At 39.4% G+C, this 20,331-nt stretch overlaps 1 protein-coding gene across 3 annotated transcripts in view; it reads right to left on the minus strand.

Annotated features, from left to right (window-relative positions):
* Nucleotides 1-491: 491 nt before the first annotated feature.
* The window catches only part of CDC25C (cell division cycle 25C), a 35,775-nt gene continuing 15,935 nt past the window's right edge, over nucleotides 492-20,331 (minus strand). For 2 of the 3 annotated variants that reach the window (XM_039217923.1, XM_039217921.1), the window contains 7 exons: nucleotides 8,203-8,352; nucleotides 7,013-7,114; nucleotides 5,474-5,557; nucleotides 4,101-4,199; nucleotides 3,415-3,548; nucleotides 2,706-2,817; nucleotides 492-2,512 (listed from right to left, as the gene is read on the minus strand). In XM_039217923.1, the coding sequence (XP_039073854.1) occupies nucleotides 2,363-2,512; nucleotides 2,706-2,817; nucleotides 3,415-3,548; nucleotides 4,101-4,199; nucleotides 5,474-5,557; nucleotides 7,013-7,114; nucleotides 8,203-8,352 (831 nt within the window). In that variant the 3' untranslated portion in view covers nucleotides 492-2,362. The remainder of the gene's footprint in view (nucleotides 2,513-2,705; nucleotides 2,818-3,414; nucleotides 3,549-4,100; nucleotides 4,200-5,473; nucleotides 5,558-7,012; nucleotides 7,115-8,202; nucleotides 8,353-20,331) is intronic. The other variant, XM_039217922.1, reaches the window with a different exon arrangement.

The raw sequence follows: 20,331 nt of genomic DNA on the forward strand, positions 1-20,331 counted from the left end.
GAGCCTAAAAGTCCATCAACTGATGAATGGATAAAGAAGATGTGGTTTATATATACAATGGAATACTACTTGGCAATGAGAAAGAATAAAATCCTGCCATTTGCAGCAAGGTGGATGAAACTGGAGAGTATTATGCTAAGTGAATTAAGTCAGTCAGAGAAAGATATACATTTTCACTCATATGTGGAACTTGAGAAACATAACAGAAGACCATGGGGGGAGGGGGGAAAATAGTTATAAACAGAGAAGAAGGGAGGCAAAACATGAGACTGTTAAATACAGAGAACAAACTAAAGGTTGATGAGGGTGCAGGGGAGAGGGGAAAATGGGTGATGGGCATTGAGGAGGGCACCTGTTGGGATGAGCACTGGGTGTTGTATGTAAGCAATGAATTATGGGAATCTACCCCCAAAACCAAGAGTACACTGTATGTTAGCCAACTTGACAATAAATTGTATTTAAAAATAACAAAATAAAATGGGACTGAAAAAAAAAGATTACTGAAATGTGGACACGAGCACTAGTCTCTTCCCAGGTGGGGGTTTGGTTCTACTTTTCTGGGGAAAATGATCAGGAAATGACCCACTAGGTTAGGCAACAAGTAAGGGGCCTCCCTCCTCATACTTGGAAGTGGAGGTGCTTCAAACATTTTCTTCCTCAGGCTACTAGGAGTACCTATTTGCACGGGTAAGGATGTGGGGCAAGATAGAAGAGCAGTGTTGTCTCCTCACCCATCTGCACCTAATATGGCTGAAGCTTTTCTCTCCTTTCCTCTCAGCCCTTCTGAGCTCTGAGCTCAAGGGCTCAAGGAGAGGGCCAGAAAGATAGCTTTCTTAGGCAAAGAGAGGCAAGTGCAAGCAGTGGAGGCTGCAGGCTCCAGGAGCTGCCTTAGAGAATACAGCAGCGCCCTCTGCTGGAAGAGGAGGAGAAGCGCACTAGCAAACTTTGCAAACATCAGTCCAGCTCCTGCCCTTCTTCCCTTCCATTCACTTAAAAATTAAGTCTCTAGGCCCCAGAACCTGGGAAGATGTCACTTTTGTCTCTATTCTATCTCAGCCAGGCTTCAGAACCCTTTGTCCTTTTCCAGTCCTGGGCTAGCACTCCTATCAGGTTAATGCAGGAGAATGACAATGTTCAGTGGCAATTCCACGGCCACCCCTGGCCACATGCTGTATCTCACTATGAAGATAAAAGGCTGCTTGCCTTAAAGAGCTCTAAGAACGGAAAGCCTGGGATAATGCTGAAAAATACAGTTTAAAAGGTCTTCCTTAAGTCTAACTGCTCTTGGTTGCTACTTTTGTATCCTTTTATTCCTATATTCTGATAGCACAGATCTCTACTTCCAACTATCCCAAGTCCTAAACTTATCTCTGTGAAATGTGAAATCAAGTGGAGAAAAGAGTGTGGGAAATGAGAAAAGTCAAAATTCCATTGAGACTAGGGACAAGGAATCTTTTTGAGCCCAACTCAGAGCTATAACTTGCCTTAGAGATGCCAATCATCTTAGTTTTCTGAGCCTACTTATCACAGCGTACTGAATATGGGGGACACTTTAGGTAACTCATACCTTGGAATGGTCTAAGAAAGGATAGCCAGGATATTGCTGGACAATGCAGTTTAAAAGGTTTCCTTAATTCTAGAGCAGTGGTTCTCAAATCTTGGTGTGCATCAGAATCACATGAAAGGGAAATTTTAAAACCCCGAATTCTGAGCCCCAACTCAGAGGTTTTGTTTTAGTGTGTGATGAGGCCTGAAAATTTACATTTCAAAGAAGTTCAGAGGATGCCTATGGTCCAGGGCTCAAACTTTGAGAACCACTGGTCTAGAGAAAAGCACCTTGCCCTCAGCTATAAATCAAGATGGTTACACCTTTGTCTAAAGGGGTCTAATTTGGTGATCTCTTCCTTATAAAGATCTAGGAGGAGACTAGCCTCACAATCAAATCTCTCATTCTATAGTGTTTATTTTCCCATTTAAGAAAAAGAGAGAGAGGGAAACAAAGAAGAAAGTACAGAGAAAGAAGATGTGCAACTATCTTGCATGGGCAGAAGCTCAGGGAGAGAAAGAGCTGACTGGCTTGTGAGAATATACTAACTGGGAAGAAAATGTAACTACTTGCTGAAGCAACACAAATCTCTACTGAACCCAAAGCCTTCTAAAGCCAGCTTGGAGACTTAATCACCAGTCAGCAGCTCTGCTAAAACCAACCCCAGGCCTGGAATTTCATTAGCTTGGCAGCCTGTTGGTTCACAGACATCTTTTAACAATCTTGGGTTTTGTCACATATAACACAGCCTCTTTCTGTTCAGGGTTTCTACAGTGTCTTTGGGTGACTGCTAAGCAGGAAACCACTGATCGAATGTCATGGGCTCACATCCTTCGCCAGTAAGGCAATCTGCTCGCGCAGCTGCCGCTCCCCTTCCCATGCTTTGCTCTGGCTTCGACATCTCAGCAGCTCAGCCTTATGGTCTTGGTGATGCATAGGGCAGTAGCTCTGTGGTTCACACAATTCCTGAAAGGCAGGGGACAAAGTAAGGGACACTCTGGTCTCCACAACTCTGCCTACTAACGGAGATGCTGCTAGTAGTAGCTAAGAAAAAGCAGCAGTTTCTTCTCAAAGGGCTTTGCAGGTCCTGGAAATTGCATGCTAAAGTTGGCTCCCCCAAGTCCTAGCTCTCCTGTTGCCCACATGCCCCATTCTTTACCATATATTCTGGAAAGAAGTCTCTGTAGCCCCCTTTGAGGATATATAGTTCTGGGTAGTACAGTGCAGGATACGGGTTCAGAGCTCTGTCCTCTTCTCTCAGAGAGCGACACCTTTAGAGAAAACCCAGAGGTGGGTGGGGTGGAAAGAAACAAGGTCAGGATTCCACGGATCATTCACTGGGGAAGGGAACAAAGAATAGACTATGGGTAACCCAAAAGGACCTCCAAATCTCATTGTTTGCAAAATAAGATTCAAGTAGTCACTCTTTCTCTTCTCCTTTGCTATCTCTTTCCCAATCTTTTTTCCTTCACTGCTCCAAACTTTAAAAAAAAAAAAAAATTTTTTTTAAGTTTATTTTGATGGCGGGAGGAGAGACAGAGAGAGAGGGAGAGAGAATCCCAAGCAGGCCCCATGCTGTCAGTGGGGGAGCCTGATGCGGGGCTCCAGCCCACAAACCATGAGATCATGACCTGAGTGAAAACCAAGAGTCAGCCACTCAGGCACCCCCCTGCTCCAAACTTTTAAATTGTAGAAACCTTTTCTTCCACTTCCCTAACCTTTAAACTGCAATGGAAATTATGCATGCATGCATGCATGCATTTATTCATTCCAGTCTCAGTCTGAACTAGTCTGGGAAGGTTCCCTGGTTTTAACTCCCAATTCAAGGTCCATTTCCAACACCCGCCCTACCCCACGTAGACACTCACATTCGAGGACCCCTTTCTGAGGAGAATTCACAGTGGAACACGATGATTATTCTTTTCTGGGAGTCCAGAGGGATAGTAGGCTTCTTCAGAAAGAAGTTATATAGTTCTTCCTGACTGTACAAATTTAAGGCTCCCTGTAGAAGAATTTTAGTAAGTACTGTATTTCCTTAAGTGCCTATGGACAGTTCCAACACTTAGAAATAACTGGGATACCATCTTCGGATATTTGGGCCAGAAAGTCTAGACTATAAACACTTTTGGGGCATAGATCTAATTATATCTCTGGGTCTATCCCTAAGGTCTGGCAGAGAGCTTGGTATGTAGTAGGTATTCAATAAATGTCTGTAGAACTGACTACCCCCCGCCCCTAACATGTAGGAATCATTGTGAGGAATGTCTATGAGTATCTGCAAAGTACTTCTGAATCCTTGCATTAATATTTTAATTCCAAGTAGGAGCCCTTGGCTCCAACAAAATAGAGGGAGATTGGTCTAGGAGAAAAAGGGAAAGTAAATTGCTCAACGAACACAGAATTAGAATAGGAATGAGGACTTGCAGCCTTGATGTGTTCCAAATGTATAACCTCTGCCCTGGTTCTGGAGTTCATAGGGCTTTTGTCCATAGAATCTGCTTACTAAAAAGCTACCTCCAGCCCCACCCAACTAATGTCCTCTATGTAACCTCACCTGGATGTGTCCTCCCAAGTACTCATATGGATAACGGCAATCAATGATATAAAACTTCTCAATCAGACTCTGGAACTTCCCTGACAGTAAGGCAGCCACCTGCACAGAAACAATGACTGAACATTCTGTTCCCAGTTACTCCAAGGAAGAGAAGAGCCATTCACACAGTTCATGATCTGTACTCCCTTTAGTCACCCAGCATTCCACTGTATCCTCGCCCTCCAAAGGCCCCTTATATTTGAAATGGAGCAATGGTTGCAACTCTACCCCTCATTCAAGAGGATAAAATAGGAAATGGTCTTTTTGGAACACCAAAATAGCTAGTAGTGCCAAGACACCAGAGAAAACTGTATTCAAGTCACTCATCTGGACAAAGGCATGGCTGCATTGAACCTCTCAGAAGACACCCAAGGACTTCTGCAGTGGTATAGGGAGCAGTTAATGATTCCGACTTTGCAAGAAGAAATGGGAAATGCTTCCCCATGCTCCATTGTAAAGGAAGAAAGTAAATCTTTCAGGAAAAGATATGCAAAGAAAGGGTTGATATCCTTAAGCTACTTGTAGCAGTGTAAATTGGTTCAACCTTTCTGGAACAAAGTTTGTAAATGTAAGTGTAGTTACACTTGACTCAATAATTTCTATCCCAACATCTTTAGTGAACAGAAAAGTATGCAAAGATGTGGCACAACAATATTCATCTCTGCGTTCATTATTTTAGGTGATCAAAATGTTACAAATAACTTAAGTATTCATAATAGCGGTTTGGTTAAATTATACATGCCAATATAATAGAATACTATATAGTACGTTGAAAGGATAATAGAGACTTTTTTATTGAAGTAGAAGCATGTTGACAATGTCTTGCTAAGCTACCTTCAAAACGTATCAAAGCCAACATGTTCATTATGATCCCATTTTTATCAAAGATATTCCAGAATAAAATCTGGAAGGCCATAAGGAAAATATTACTAGTGGTTATCTCCAGTGACAAGACTATGGGTAGGGTTACCAAATAATTATTGTACAAACTAGGACACCTTTGAGAGTGAAAGAAAGTACTATAAATAATCACCCCACACTGCAAGGTGTCAATGGGATTGTAACATCTCAACCAAGATGTAAGTTTGCCCAAACTGAGTGATTTTGACTTGTTTCCTGCCCTCCCTTCCTTCATTGTTTTCTTTGTTTCATAACAATTTTATATCATTTGTTTAATTAAAAATAAAGGCAAAAGAATGAAATAAATGGGAATCCTTTAACACAGCTTCATTTGAATGAGGAGCCTGTGTGAGTGAACATAATGAAAGAAATATAATAGAAGTGGAGATTTTAGGGACAGAACAGACCAGATGGTAGCTTATGTAACCAGTTACCATCTCCAGAAGTCTGCTTACTGTCTCTGGGTTGATATACTTCAGATCTTGGTGTCTCCCTGACACGGTTGGCAGCACACACACCTAGAAATACCCAAGAGGTGAAATAACAGTAAGTTTTCTATACCCCAATTTGAGATCAAAGACCCCAAACTGTCCTTTTTTCCAACTCACCTTTAAAACCCCAGATGCCTTCAAAACAATCAAGAGTCTCTATACCTTGCATATGTAACAATCCATTTCTAAGAAGTGATTCTAAGGAACTAATTAAGGATGTGTACAAAGTTTTAGATTTAGCTACAAATATGTCCACCTTGGTATAGTTCAAAAGGAAAAATTGTAAAAGTAAGTATCTTACAAGAACAGCTTTATCAAGAAATTATGGGCAGGGCCACCTGGCTGGCTTAATTGGTAGAGCATATGACTCTTGACCTCAGAATTGTGAGTTCAAGTCGACAGTAGGTGTGGAGATTACTTAAAAATACAAAAATAAAAATATTTTAAAAAAATTATGGGAAGCCAAATTAAAAAAAAAAAAGAAATACTATACTATTAAAAATTATGAAATGCTGTTGGGGTGCCTGAGTGGCTCAGTTGGTTAAGAATCTGACTCTTGATTTCAGCTCAGGTAATGATCTCATGGTTCATGGGTTCGAGTCCCATGTCGGGCTTCGTGCTGACAGCATGGAGCCTACTTGGGATTCTCTCTCTTCCTCTCTCTCTGCCCCTTCCCTACTCTCACTCAATCTCTAAGTAAACATTTAAAAATTTTTTGAAATGATTAAACAGAACTGTTTATTGACATGAAAAGATATATTTGATATATTAAATGAGGAAGAAAAAACCCAGTACATCATAAAACAGCATAAATTATTTTTTGTGAAAAAATAAAAATATGTATTTGTGTCTGTGCATGTGTGTTTATGAAAACACAGAGAAAAAAGTCTAGAGGAATAGATTCCAAGATGTTGATAAAATTTGAGGTATATTGCATTTTCTACTTTTTCTGTAATGACCAAGTATTATTTACATAATTTTAAAAGATATTTTATTTTATTTTATTTATTTATTTTTTTAAATGTTTTATTTATTTCTAGGAGAGAGAGAGACAGCGTGAGCAGGGGAGGGTCAGAGAGAGAGGGAGTCACAGACTGAAACAGGCTCCAGGCTCCGAGCTGGCAGTCAGCACAGAGCCCGACGCGGGGCCTGAACCCACGAACCGCGAGATCATGACCTAAGCGAAAGTCGGACGCTCAACCGACTAAGCCACCCAGGCGCCCCTTTAAAAGATATTTTAAAAAGAAAAAAGTAAAAAGCCTCACATTTCCCCACTGTTTTGGATTTTCCCAGAATTAATAAAAAATACTTTTTCCCTGGAAAGGCTTAGGGTCTAGATTTATCACAATAGCACCTTCCGGTTATCAAATAGTAGTTGGTAAGGATGCATGATTATACCTAGTGTCCTCTGCAAGCAAAGAAAAAAAGAAGATTCAAGTCCAAAATGATTCAATGAAATATAGGATGAGGATAACCACTCACCTTGGAGAAATCACCAGTCAGAGACCGCTGGTTAGATTCTTCCTCCAGCATCTGAGTAATATTAACATCACAGAGAGAGACTGTCTTCTTTAGACCTAAGCCCTGAAGATGACAAGATTCCCCCCACACCGATTCCTCATGTTCAGTTTTAAAACCAGGGGAGGGAAAGAGTGGAGACTTATTACTATTGTGCAATAAAAAGTATGTTTTGGGACACCTGGGTGGCTTAGGCAGTTAAATGTCTGACTTTGGCTAGGGCTACGATCTCACTGTTTGTGGGTTCAAATCCCGCATTAGGCTCTGTGCTAATGGCTGGAGTCTGGAACATGCTTCAGATTCTGTTTTATGTTAGAAAACATGTACTTTTGTAATACCACTTTAATAAAAGAAAAAAAAACTGCATCAGAAAAAGGGTCTGGAAGAACATACACCAGCTAACAGCAATTATCTCTGGCCTATGAGATTATGGGCATTTCACAACAGCTTCTGTTTTCGTTTTTTTTTTTTAAATGTTGATTCATTTTTGAGAGACAGAGAAAGACACAGCATGAGTCGAGGAGGGGCAGAGACACAGAGAGGGAGATAGATAATCTGAAACAGTCTCCAGGCGCTGAGTTGTCAGAGCCCTGATGCGGGGCTTGAAATCACAAACTGCAAGGTAGTAACCAGAGATGAAGTTGGACGTTCAACTGACTGAGCCACACAGGCACCCCTCACAACAGCTTCTTTTGTTTACATGAAATTTATGTACTATCATACAGTTATTTTATAAAATAGCCAAATGTATTTAGATTTTTTTTTTAAAGGAGAAGCAGGGAATAGGGGCTAAGTTTTTCAAAAGTTGCTTGCCACTAAACCAATGTGTTCCATGATGCTATTTCTGTCAGCATGCAGTTAAAACAGCAGTAAATATCCTTACCATTCAAGATTCCCTGTATCCTCTCAGATCTTAATGAAGAAAGTTGGGAAGACAGTAGGCCAACGTCATTTCAAAAAGTATAATATAAAAGATATTTACTGTTAAATAGTTTATACATGGATGCAGATGTAAAAAGATAAGACAAAAGAGATAAAAAGCAAAAGAATGAGAGAAAGAAGACACAGAAGATATACTAAAGCAATCCTCATACCAAAACAGCAGAAAAGACAACAAGAGGATTAAACAGATTCTCATCTTAAAAAGTTCTTACCTTCCTGAATTCTTTGTGGCGAGAACAATACTGTTTTACTTTATCCTGTACGGGATTGTTCTTGAATTTTACCACTTGCTTCAGTCTTGGCCTGTTCAGAGTCTCTGGCAATGAAGGGGAGCGATACAAGGAGCTTCTATTCAGAGATGCCTGTATGGGAATATCAACCCCACATGTTCTTACTCCTCTAAGTGTGTCTGCAGGCCAGCAGTGTGAATATCTACAGGGAGCTTGTTAGAAATAAAGAATCCTAGATATTGAGCCTGACCCCAGACTGAATTAAAATCTGCACTTTAGCAAGCTGCCCAAGTGATTTCTAGCAACCCTCAAGTTTGACAGGCAAAACCTTAGGTCAGCAACCACTCTTCCCCTCATTAACATCTTTCTCCTCAGACTGCATGATGTTTCATCTCCCCCAGATATATTAACTCAAAGCCAAACCAAATTCACCATGTGACTATCTTATATTCACCAATTCTTGTAAGAGAAAGCAAAAGCAAACTCAGTTCCTTTAGACAAGGGAAAAAACAAATGAACCTAATCCCACAATTTCTCTATAGGATCCTAAGACTCTGACAATCAAGATTTAAGGACCCTAATAAAACTGAGGATGACAAACCAGAAAGGTCAGCCTGGGTGAAAAAATACTAAGCAGCAAGAGTATGTGTCATTGTTTTTTGGTAGTAGTTTCTTAAGAGGGACAGAGAAAAAAATATCACTCAGCCTTCTTACAAAGGGAGTTGTTAGTGGGAAAGAAAAATAGCAAAATAAGCATCCTGCAAGGGAAAAGGGAACACTAGAATCTAATACCAGGATGACCATTATAGGATTGATATTATGAAGCCCATCGGGAAAAAAAAGGGACTAAACACCATGAAGAACTAACCTTGGAGTTACTGGCCCAGACTAAAGTGCTACAGGAAGAACTACTGTCTCCTTGAAAGCCATGATGTGGGTGTTATAACCACAGGCAGAGGGATATATTAAATGACCTCTGATAACAACTTTCAACTAATCTAAGACTCTTTAAAAAAAAAATTTTTTTTTAAGTAAACTCTGTGCCCAACATGGGGCTCCAAATCACAACCTAGAGATCAAGAAAGAGTCCCATGTTTTACTTACTGAGCCAGCCAGGTACCCCTCAGCTAATCCAAGATTCTTATCCTCTGTTCCCAGATACCTTCTATCTCTGGCCTAGATAAAAGCCAAAAGTTCCTACTTTATACACTCACCTCACTAACTGCTATGGGTTGATTTAGAGCTATAACGAGAGCTGTAACTAGAAGACAAGTTGATGGTCAATGGTTTCTGGGAGAATAAAATAAGAACATCAAAATTTTATTTTATAACTATATCTATTACAGTGTTTGTCACATCCATGGTCCCATCTAAGGAAAATTCCATTGTTCATGGTACCTGCTGATGATGTAGTTCACATTTTACATACCAATATTTTACAGTCTTTTTCCCTTGGTTTCCTGTCAGTCAACTCCCTACGTCCCTATAACCTTGCCCAGACCACTGACGGGCCCATATTGCTGGTTCAATACACCAATTTAGTGCCTAGAATATGTAAAAATAATCTGGGCCAATTAGGTTCTCTCTCTTGGGAGTCTAACTTAGAAAATGGCAAAATAATTGGGCGGCAATAGAAGCCAAAGCTTAAAAGGAAGAAGCCAAGAGATAACAGTCAAGGCCATGAGGCCAATGATGAATGTATGGATGAACCCAAGTTATAGTGGCAGAAGGTATGTGGTAAAGGAATGAGGAAAAGGCTACCCAGACTTCTTGACCCAAATAACTTCAATTTTGCCCTCAGAAAAAGCCAGGAGAAAGCCAGATCAGAATTTTAAATGGGATGGCCTTGGTGCAATCTGTTTCTTTTAACAATAAGAACCTCCCTAGAATACACCAAATTATTAAGCTAGGGCTCATTTTTAAGTTTGGAATGGGGGTGCCTGGGTGGCTCAGTCGGTTGAAGGTCTGGCTTCAACTCAGGTCATGACCTTGCGGTCTGTGGTTCGAGCCCCACGTCGGGCTCTGTGCTGACAGCTCAGAGCCTGGAGCCTGCTTCGGATTCTGTGTTTCCCTCTCCCTCTTCCCCTCCCTTTCTTGTGCTCTGTCTCTCACTGCTTCTCAAAAGTAAATAAACATTGGGGTGCCTGGGTGGCTCAGTCGGTTGAGCATCTGATTTCGGCTCAGGTCATGATCTCATCGTTCATGGGTTCGAGCCCCGCGACAGGCTCTGTGCTGACAGCTAGCTCAGAGCCTGGAGGCTGTTTTGGATTCTGTGTCTCCCTCTCTCTCTGACCCTCCCATGCTCATGCAGTCTCTCTCTCAGAAATAAATTTTTTTTAAATTTTAAAAATAAACATTAAAAAAAAGTAAATAAAAGTTTGGAATGAATGAGCTACTAAGGGAAATGTATCCATTTTTTAATATTATATCTAAGAAATCTTTACCTAATCTAAGGTCACAGAAATTTTCTGTTTTTTTCTTCAGATTTTTAAAAAAATGTTTATTTAGGGGCGCCTGGGTGGCTTAGTCGGTTAAGCATCCGACTTTCGCTTAGGTCATGATCTCACGGTTCGTGGGTTCGGGCCCCACGTCAGGCTCTGTGCTGACTGCCAGCTCAGAGCCTGGAGCCTGTTTCAGTCTGTGACTCCCTCTCTCTCTGACCCTCCCCTGCTCACTCTCTCTCTCTCCTAGAAATAAATAAAACATTAAAAAAAAAATTAAAAAAAAAAGTTTATTTATTTCTGAGAGAGAGAGAGCACAGGGAAGAGGCAGAGAGAGAGGGAGACACAGAATCCGAAGCAGGCTCCAGGCTGTCAACACAAAGCCCGACATGGGGCTCGAACCCACAAACTGTGAGATCATGATCTGAGCCGAAGTTGGACGCTTAACTGACTGAGCTACCCAGGTGCCCCTCTTCAGATGTTTTATAGTTTGAGATTTTACATTTAGGTCTATATTGTTTTATGCTAATCTCTATATATGGCATGAGGTATGGATTAAGGTTTTTGTTTTTCATATAGATTTTCAATTGCTCCAGCACAATTTATTGAAAAGACAGTGTTTTCTCCATTTAATTGCTTTTGTATCTTGGTCTAATTATCAACTGGCCATATATGCATGGGTTTATTTCTTGAATCTCTATTCTCTTGCATTGATGCTTTAGGTTTCTGGTAGGTATTATGGTGATAACGAAGGTGATAAACATCTATTGGGGTTTCATATAATCAAAAGCAAGAATCCAGAAAAAAATGACAGCAGAAAACTAACAAACAGAAATAGTCACTACTTTTCTGACAGAGTCTTTCCAACACATTTATATTAAAACAAATGGCAATTTACTGCAAAGAGCATACATGCTTGGTCACAAAAACATGATGATACTTTAGTTTTGTCACACTAGTCAAAATTTCCCAGTTCTCAGAAGCAGTGTGGGGAGAACCAAGGACCAGGTAGCCTTGATGGCACTCAATATCTACCTATTAGTGATTTTCCTTCTTTAAGGAATCAGTAAACACTTTCACTATCTGGGAGTTTTAAGCATGGAAAAGGCCAAGAAGAAGAAAAGGAAACTTGCTAAGCTTGATTTTACCTGCAGATTTTATAAAAAGGTCTAACTGAATAATTATTGTTTTGTAAACTGAGAAGGCATCACCATTTCTTCATGGCCTACACATTCTTCTATACAAATAGACTTGGCTTCTGGTCTTGTCAAAGTTATCAGCAATCTTCATGTCACTGTATCTTTTAGACATACATCTTTCTGAACTTCACAGTAGCTTCCATGGAGTTGGCTACTGCCTTCTTCCTTGGCTTCAAGGTACCTTCTAGTTTAGTTTAGGGCCAGTACAGGGAGCCCCTGAACTAAAAGAACCGTGATGCTTCTACCTCTCTGTTGCTCCTTCTCAGTCTTCTTTGTTGGGCCTCTTCACTGCCAAACCTCTAATAGATGTTGGATGAGGGTTAGGTCCTGGCCCTTTTATATCCCCTCACTTTTGCCTTAGATGATTTTTTTTTCTACCTGTGAATTCAAATTTTCCCTCTATAGTGATGACTCCCAAATGTCTATTTCCAGTCAAGACTTCTCTTACTTCCAGATTTCTATATCCACATACTTCCTTGGCAATTCTGAGTACCTACGAGGGGACATAGCAGTGAATAAGGGAGCTGAAGAAACAAAGAAATATATTATGTGCTCTTATGTAGTGGTAAATTCTGTAAGTAAAAAATAAAGAAGGATGCAAAGATAGTTAATTTATTTGGGTTGGAAAGCTTGTCAGGAAAGGCCTTTCTGATAGGTAACATACGTGGGAAAATGAGACTGAATTGATGGAAAAAATCCTGTGTTAACTACAGGAAGAATGTTCCAGGCAGAAACAACAACAAATGCAAAGGCCCTGGTAAGAATAGCAAGGCCAGTAACGGCCACATTTATTATGGCACCATCTTTAGAAAGCTCACAAACTAGCTGAAGCAGTATTATGAACCAACTAAACTGAACAGACATTACAGAACACTGTACCAAACAACTGAACATACATTCTTCTCAAATACACATGAAATATTCGCCAGGACAGACAATGCCCTAGGTCATAAGACAAGCGTCAATAAATACTAAGGGACTGAAATCATACAAAGTATGTTCTCTGACCACAATGGATTAATCAGAAATGAGAAACAGAAAAAACAAAACAAAACAAAAAAACCCCTGGGAAATTCACAAATTAGGTGGAAATTAAACAACATACTCCTAAATAACCATTGGGTCAATGAAGATCTCAAGGGAAATTAGAAAATACTTTTGGATGAATAAAAATCAAGGCATAATATACCAAAATTTAGTTAAGGATACAGCGAAAGTAGTGCTTAGGTGAAAATTTATAGTTGTAAAGACCTATAACAGAAAAAAAGGAATAACCTCAAGACAAGGACCTAACCTTCCATCAAAAAGGAAACTAAATCCAAACAAGAAGAAGCAAGGTAATAAAGATTAGAGCAAAAACTTAGTGAAGTAAAGAACAGAAAAGAAAAAACAACAGAACCAAAAGTTGATTTTTTGAAAAGATCAACAAAATTGATAAACTTTTACGTAGACTGACCAAGAAAAAAAAAGAGAGAAGACTCAAATTACTAAAATTAGGAATGAAAGAATGGACATTACTAGCAATTTTTTCAGAAATAAAAAAAAGATTATAGGGGGATATTATGAACAACTACATACCAATGAATGAGAAAACTTAGATTAAATGGGCAAATTCCTAAAAAGACAAAAACTACTGAAACCAACTCAAGAAGGAATAGAAAATACGACTAGACCTACAAAAAATAAAGATTGAATTAGTAATTTTATAACTTCCCACAAAAAAAAGCCCAGGTCCTGATGGCTTCACTGGTGAATTTGGCCTAACATTAAAAAAGCAACAAACAAACAAACAAACAAAAAACCCAATTCTACCCAAACTCTTCCAGAAAACTGAAAAAGAGAAAATTCTTTCCAAATGATGACAGCATTACACTGATATCAATATTTCAGACATTACAGGGAAAACAAAACAATAAAGATCAGAATCTGTCATGAGCATGGATGCAAAAATTCTCAGTAAAATTTCGGTAAATCAAATCCAACAGTATGTAGAAAGGATAATACATGATGACCAAGTAAGGATATCACCTGCATGCAAGGTTGTTTAACATTCTAAGATCAATGTAATTAACCACATTAATAAGTTAAAAAAAGAAAACTCCTAAGATCATCTCAATAGATACAGAAAAAGCATGTGACAAAATCTTTTCTGTTCCTGCTAAAATTTCTCAGCAAATTCAGAATAAAAAGGAACGTCCTCAGCCTAATAAAGGGCATCTCAAGAAACCCATATACTCAACAGAGAAAAAACTGGATGCCCTTCCCATAAGATCAGGTACAAGGCAAAGTGTTCTAAATAATTTCTAAGATTGCAAAGGAATCCTAATACCAAAAAATTTGTCAAGTATTAATCTAGGAGAAAGGGAGAAGCTGGCAATTCAGGAAGGAAAAAGAGAGGGCAGATTACTGCAGGAGCAGACAAGAGGAGATGCTTCCAAGTGAGTCAGGATTTTTGCAAAATCTTTACAATGGCCTACAAGGCCCTCCATGACCTGTCCTTCTTACTACCTACACTCTGCCCCACTCTGTACTTCCTAAATTTTCTCCAGCCATAGTAGCTTCTTGCTGGTCCATGGACATGCCAAGCACATTCCCACTTCAAAAGCATTGCATTTGCTTTTCCTTCTGCCTAGAAAAATTCATCCCTCCTGATATGTTTGTTTGGCACCTTCAACTGCTTCAGATGTCTGCTAAAACATCACTCTCAGAGACGTCTTCTCTAATCTTCACAACCTATCAAAAATATCAACTCCCACTCTGCTCTAGCCCAATCCAAGTACTCCCTATTTTCTTTACTCTGCATTTTTACCATAGTCTTTTATCATCTGTCATATTATAAATGTATTTGTTTATAGATCTGCTTCCTCCTGACTAGAATGTAAGCTCTATGAGAGCACAGACTTTGTTGAGTTGTTATGTTCACTATAGTATCCCCAGTTTTACCAAATTAATGAATCAAGTGTGGAGGGAGAGGGGCTACAGATGGGGGAGTGACACTTCATGCAGTATGATAAGAGGGATGGCACATTATATGGATAGGATAGCAGAAAGAATATTGTACTTGGTGAGAGAAAAAGGTAGTTTTCTTCTATTGCTTCTGTTTTTCTGAACAAAAACACTTTAATGGTTTTTTTTCAACATTTATTTATTTTTGAGAGAGACAGCATGTGCTAGAGCACATACATGCATGTAGGGGGGAATGCGGGGTGGGGGGAAAGATCTGAAGCGGGCTCTGGGCTGACAGCAAAGAACCCAATGCAGGGTTCGAAATCACCAACTGTGAGATCATGACCTGAGCTGAAGTTGGACACTTAACTGACTGGGCCACCCAGTGCCACCCAGGTGCCCCCAAAACACTTCAAACTTACTTGTCTAAGTCATTCTTGATCCTATTCTTCCTTCACAGCCTATACACAACACATCAAGTCCTGTCTGTTATGTATCCAAAACAACTTTTTAATTTATCCATTTCTGTCCCTAGCCACCACTTTAGTCCAGGCTACCACCAACTTTCGTTGAGACTACTACAATAGCTTCTTATCCTACTCTTACCTGCTTCCAATTCCTTTCTCACCCCCTTCCAACTCTTTTTTTTTTTTAACGTTTATTTTTGAGAGAGAACACAAGCAGGAGAGGAGAAGAGAAAGAGGGAGACACAGAATCCGAATCAGGCTCCAGGCTCTGAGCTGTCAGCACAGAGCTCGATGCAGGGTTCGAGCCCACAAACCGCAAGATCATGACCTGAGCCAAAGTCAGACACTAAACCCCACCCAGGCGCCCTTCCTTCCAACTCCTAATCCTCTCTAATCCAATCTTCATTGAGCAATAAGGGGAGTGTTCATAAAATAAATTACATCATATTATTCCTCTGCTTAATATGCCCTAATAGCTTGCCAATGCACTGAGAATAAAATCCACACTTACCATAACCCTAAGGCCCTGTATGGTCTGTCTCCTGCTTGCCTTCCATCTCACTTCAGGCAACTCTCACTCTCATTCACACTGGCTTCTCAGTTCCTTGCACACACCAAGATCTACTCAACCTTGGAACCTTTGCACCTACAATATTCCCACCTCATGGAATACTCTTGTCTCTAGTCATGTCATGTATGGTTCCTGCACAACCAGAGTGACCAGCTCATTCAAATCTGTCTGCGACTTTTCCACTTTTAGCAGTGAAAAGCTCGGGTCATAGGAGCTTCCTCAGTGCCAGGCAAACTGGGACAGTTAATCAATATGTTCTGGCTAAATATCTCCTTCTCAAGGAGGACTTTCCTATTTATTCCTGTTAAAAGGTCCCCTTCAATTAGTATTTATCTCAGTCCCCATTTTGTTTCCTTCATTACAATTGGACAACTGCAATAATTGAATTATTTTGTCTCTTATGGGAGTCATTTGCAATTTGGCTAAAATTGGAGATTTGGTAAAATATCAAATTAGATGGGAGGCAGTCCTGCAACCTGATAAGAAGGCCAAAGGGTAACAGGTATTCTCTCTTCCACTCTTTGATAGTCAACCAGTTATTCATGACTGGATTTTGAAACTCGAGGAATAACACAAAAAGCACAGGGCTGGTTGAGACATTTTTATGGTTACAGCATCACAGTGGAGAATAGAGTGGGTGGCAGTAAATGTCCCTGAGCAACAGAGTCCAGATCACATTGTGGGGCCAGGGGTTCAGTAATGGTGCCGCTAAGTGTCCAGGCAGCTGGTGGTGACATTCCAAAAACAATGACCTCATCACAGCACTTTGGCCAGGCCTTACCTTGTTTTCCAGGCTTCCTAGTAATTCTGAACTCCTCAATATCCTCCAGAAAATCCTTTTCTGCCTAAGGTAACTAGAAATCAGTTTCTTTTAATTGCAACCAAGAGTTCTCACTTGAAAATCTATTAATTTGACAAACGTGGGTTTGTTGTTGTTGATGTCCACTTGACAAGAATATGAACTCCAAGAGAGCATAAACCTAGTCTGTATTGTTCATTATTGTATCACCAGTGCCTAACATGGTGACTGACACTTAACAGGTACTCAATAAATATTTTTTAAATGAATGAATCAAAAATCATTAAGGTTACACTAATCTCCTTAATTTATCAGGTATCTATTTCCATTTAGCATCAAAGAGGTAAACCCAAAACAAAAATCCCTACGCCATTTCTCTTCTAAAACCCACTGCTACGCATATTCTTATACAGTGTGCACTCAACTGAAAATGAGGTTATAAGAGTCACAATACATTAAAATGAGCACATAAAGGGAACTAATATTTTTTGAAGACCAACAAAATAAATACCTCAAAGCCATATGCTATTCTTCCATGTAAATAAACACAATTTCCAGAGTGTTTTGTAGGGTCAGTCTATTTTAAATCACTTCTTCCATACTATCTATACTATACAATTCAGAATGATGTTTCAAAGGCAAGGAAAATTTCATTTATGTTCACCGTACCATACTTATCATTCCTAAAAGCAGATTAAACACATTAGATAAATTTTCAACAATAAAATTGAAAACAAAAAATTTTCTTTTTAATCAACATTAAATTTAATTACCTAAGTTAATACTAGTTGAGATTTGACTATTTCAGCTACATTTTGCAAACATGAAGACTAAAAGAGCACCACTAAATGTTCACTCTATATTACTCTTTGTTTTTCTCCAGAAGGTCTAGGAACCTTTTCTCATGCTAACTATCCCTAAACTTGCTGTTTTTCTCCTGTTCTACCCTCCATTACCAGTAAGCACTCAATAATGTTTGTTTTGGGAAGGTCAGCGTCAATTCTCTCAATATCCCTCCTCTTTCAGATTTTATCTTGGTTCTACTGTTTTCCTACAAACCAAAGACATTAAAACAAAACAGGATTTAATACTGTATTATACAGCAGGAGCTCTCAAATTTCAGTGTGCATCACAATCACTTGGAAGGATTGTTAAAACAGACTGCTGAGCCCTACCTTCACAGTTTTTGAGTCACAAGTTCTGGGATGGGGCCCAAAAATTTGCACTGCTCAGAAACTCCTACCTGACACTGATGCTACTGCTCCAGGGACCATACGTTTAGAGGATTCTAGATCTGTATTACCCATTATAGTAACACTAGCCACACATGGCTGTCTGCATTAATTAAAACTTAACAAAATTAAAAATTCAGTGTCTCAGTTGCACTAGCCACATTTTAAGTGCTCAAAACCTACATAGTGGCTACTGTATTGGACAGACATAAAGCATTTCCATCATCTCAGAAAGTTTTACAGAAGAGCAGTATTCTAGATAGTTGATTCACCATCCTCCTGAACACTTCAGTCCATTCAAATTCTGTCTATTCAACCTTACCAACCCTACTCAAAAACCAAATGTCATTACTACATGTTCCTGGGACAATTTTCACCTCCCAGGTATCTTCATAAAAGACACCAAAATACTGCTAAAAACACCAGCTCAGGGGTCAGGCATATCTCAGCTTAAATCCTGGCAGTGCCAATGGCTATCTTTGTGACCTTGGATAAGAGCCTTTATCCCATGGTCAGATGTTCTCCTCCTAAAGGGTATAACACTAAAGAAAAAACAAAAGGAAGAGAAGAAAGAAGATAAAGGGGTATCATACTCATATTTCAGGACTGACATGAAAATTAAATGCAACGACGGATATAAACTGCTCAGCACACAGTGCCCAGTATACTCTAGTCAATAAATGGGACCTACTATTATTACCTGGCTCTCATTTTTCTTTTCCATTCTGGTCTCTGTTACACCAAAAACACTAAAATCCATATTTCTTCTTTCCTCACACTCAAACAGTGTTCTGAAAACTGAAAACCCCTCGGACAGTGACTTCACAACTCTTCAAATACTTACACCAACTTTTCTCCTGCACTCCACACTAGCCTCTTAACAACAGGGACCAAAAGAAAAAAGAAAAAATAGACAAAGCAAAAAAAAAAAAAAGATCTGCAACTATCCTATTACTCTACCACCAAGAATTCAAACTTGGCATGCTCTCAATCTGACTAAAATTTCCCCTAGTTCTCAAAGCTTTATAAACCAGGCGCTTCTTCCTCCTCAGCAACTTTCAACCACATTACTGTTCTTACTTTTCTGAGTCTACCCAGTGAAACATCTGACTCCTTATCCAGGTTTTGATTCATCATCCTCTACTTTTCCGCTACCTGCACCATCACCTAGACTAACTCAACCCCTTTTGCATCAGCCATTAGCAACCTGCAACCCTCTCTGAATCAACCCTGGAGTTTCAAAGTCCCCAGTCTTGCTTCTAGACGATAGCATACTATGCCATGTAGGTCTATCATATTAAACAGTACAAATACCACTTTTTATTAGCCTTTTAATAATTTCCTTCTGTGGTTTCCAAAAGTTGATTATGAACTTCTCTAAACTCTTCAAAACTGTCACCTAATACTCTCTGCTGAGTCATGAGATTACTGCAACTTTCAATTCGCTAAGGACATCAAGGCCACTGAGCATCCCTTCCCTATCAGTCTATATTAATTCCACACATTTTGGCCCTAACACTATAGTAATTAAGCACTCATACTACACTACAATAATTAAGCATTAGTAATTGAGCAAATATTGTTCTAAATGCTTTATGTACAATTAACTCATTTAATCATCACAACAACCCAATGAAATAGTTCTCCAAACCTTTTCTCTTTTGTAGATTAAGAAACTGAAGCATAGAGAAGTTCTATAACTATACCCGTATTGTTAAAGAGGCAAGCTACAGAACCCAGAAAGTCTGGATCCAGAGTCTGTTACTTTCTAGACCAATATGCTCTGCTAACTCCCACACTCTTGACTTTTCCCTGTAATTCCAGATAATCACTAAGTTGCTCTTCAATAGGGGCTGGGAATAGTGATCACATAGGGTTAGCCTTAGCTATTATGTTTTTTTTTTTTTCAAGAAGAATATATTCAGCTATAATTTGTAAAATAAAAAAACGTTTAAAATAACTTACTACAGTTCACAGCAGCACTCTCAACAATAGCTAAAACATGGAAAGAGCCTAAGTGTCCATCAATGGACGAATGGATCAAGAAGATGTGGTTTATCTATACCATGGAATACTACATGGCAATGAGAACCAATGAAATCTGGCCATGTGTAGCAACATGGATGGACCTTGAAGGTGTTATGCTGAATGAAATAAGTCAGGCAGAGAAGGACAAATATCATATGTTTGCACGTATAGGAGGATTTGGAGGACCTTAACTGAGAAACAAGGGGGGGAAGAAGGGGGGAAATGGTGGGGGAAAGGGAGAGAGGCAAACCTTGAGAGACTCTTGAATGCTGACAAAAACTTAGAACTGATGGATGTAGGGGGGAGGGGGGATGGGCATGGAGGAGGCCACTTGTGGGGATGAGCACTGGGTGTTATGTGGAAACTAATTTGACAATAAACTATTTGTAAAAAAATAAAAAAAAAAATAAATAAATAAAATAACTTAC

The sequence above is a fragment of the Hyaena hyaena genome, unplaced genomic scaffold (genome assembly GCF_003009895.1).
Source record: "Hyaena hyaena isolate Hyena2069 unplaced genomic scaffold, ASM300989v1 scaffold_723, whole genome shotgun sequence".
Lineage (NCBI taxonomy): Eukaryota > Metazoa > Chordata > Mammalia > Carnivora > Hyaenidae > Hyaena > Hyaena hyaena.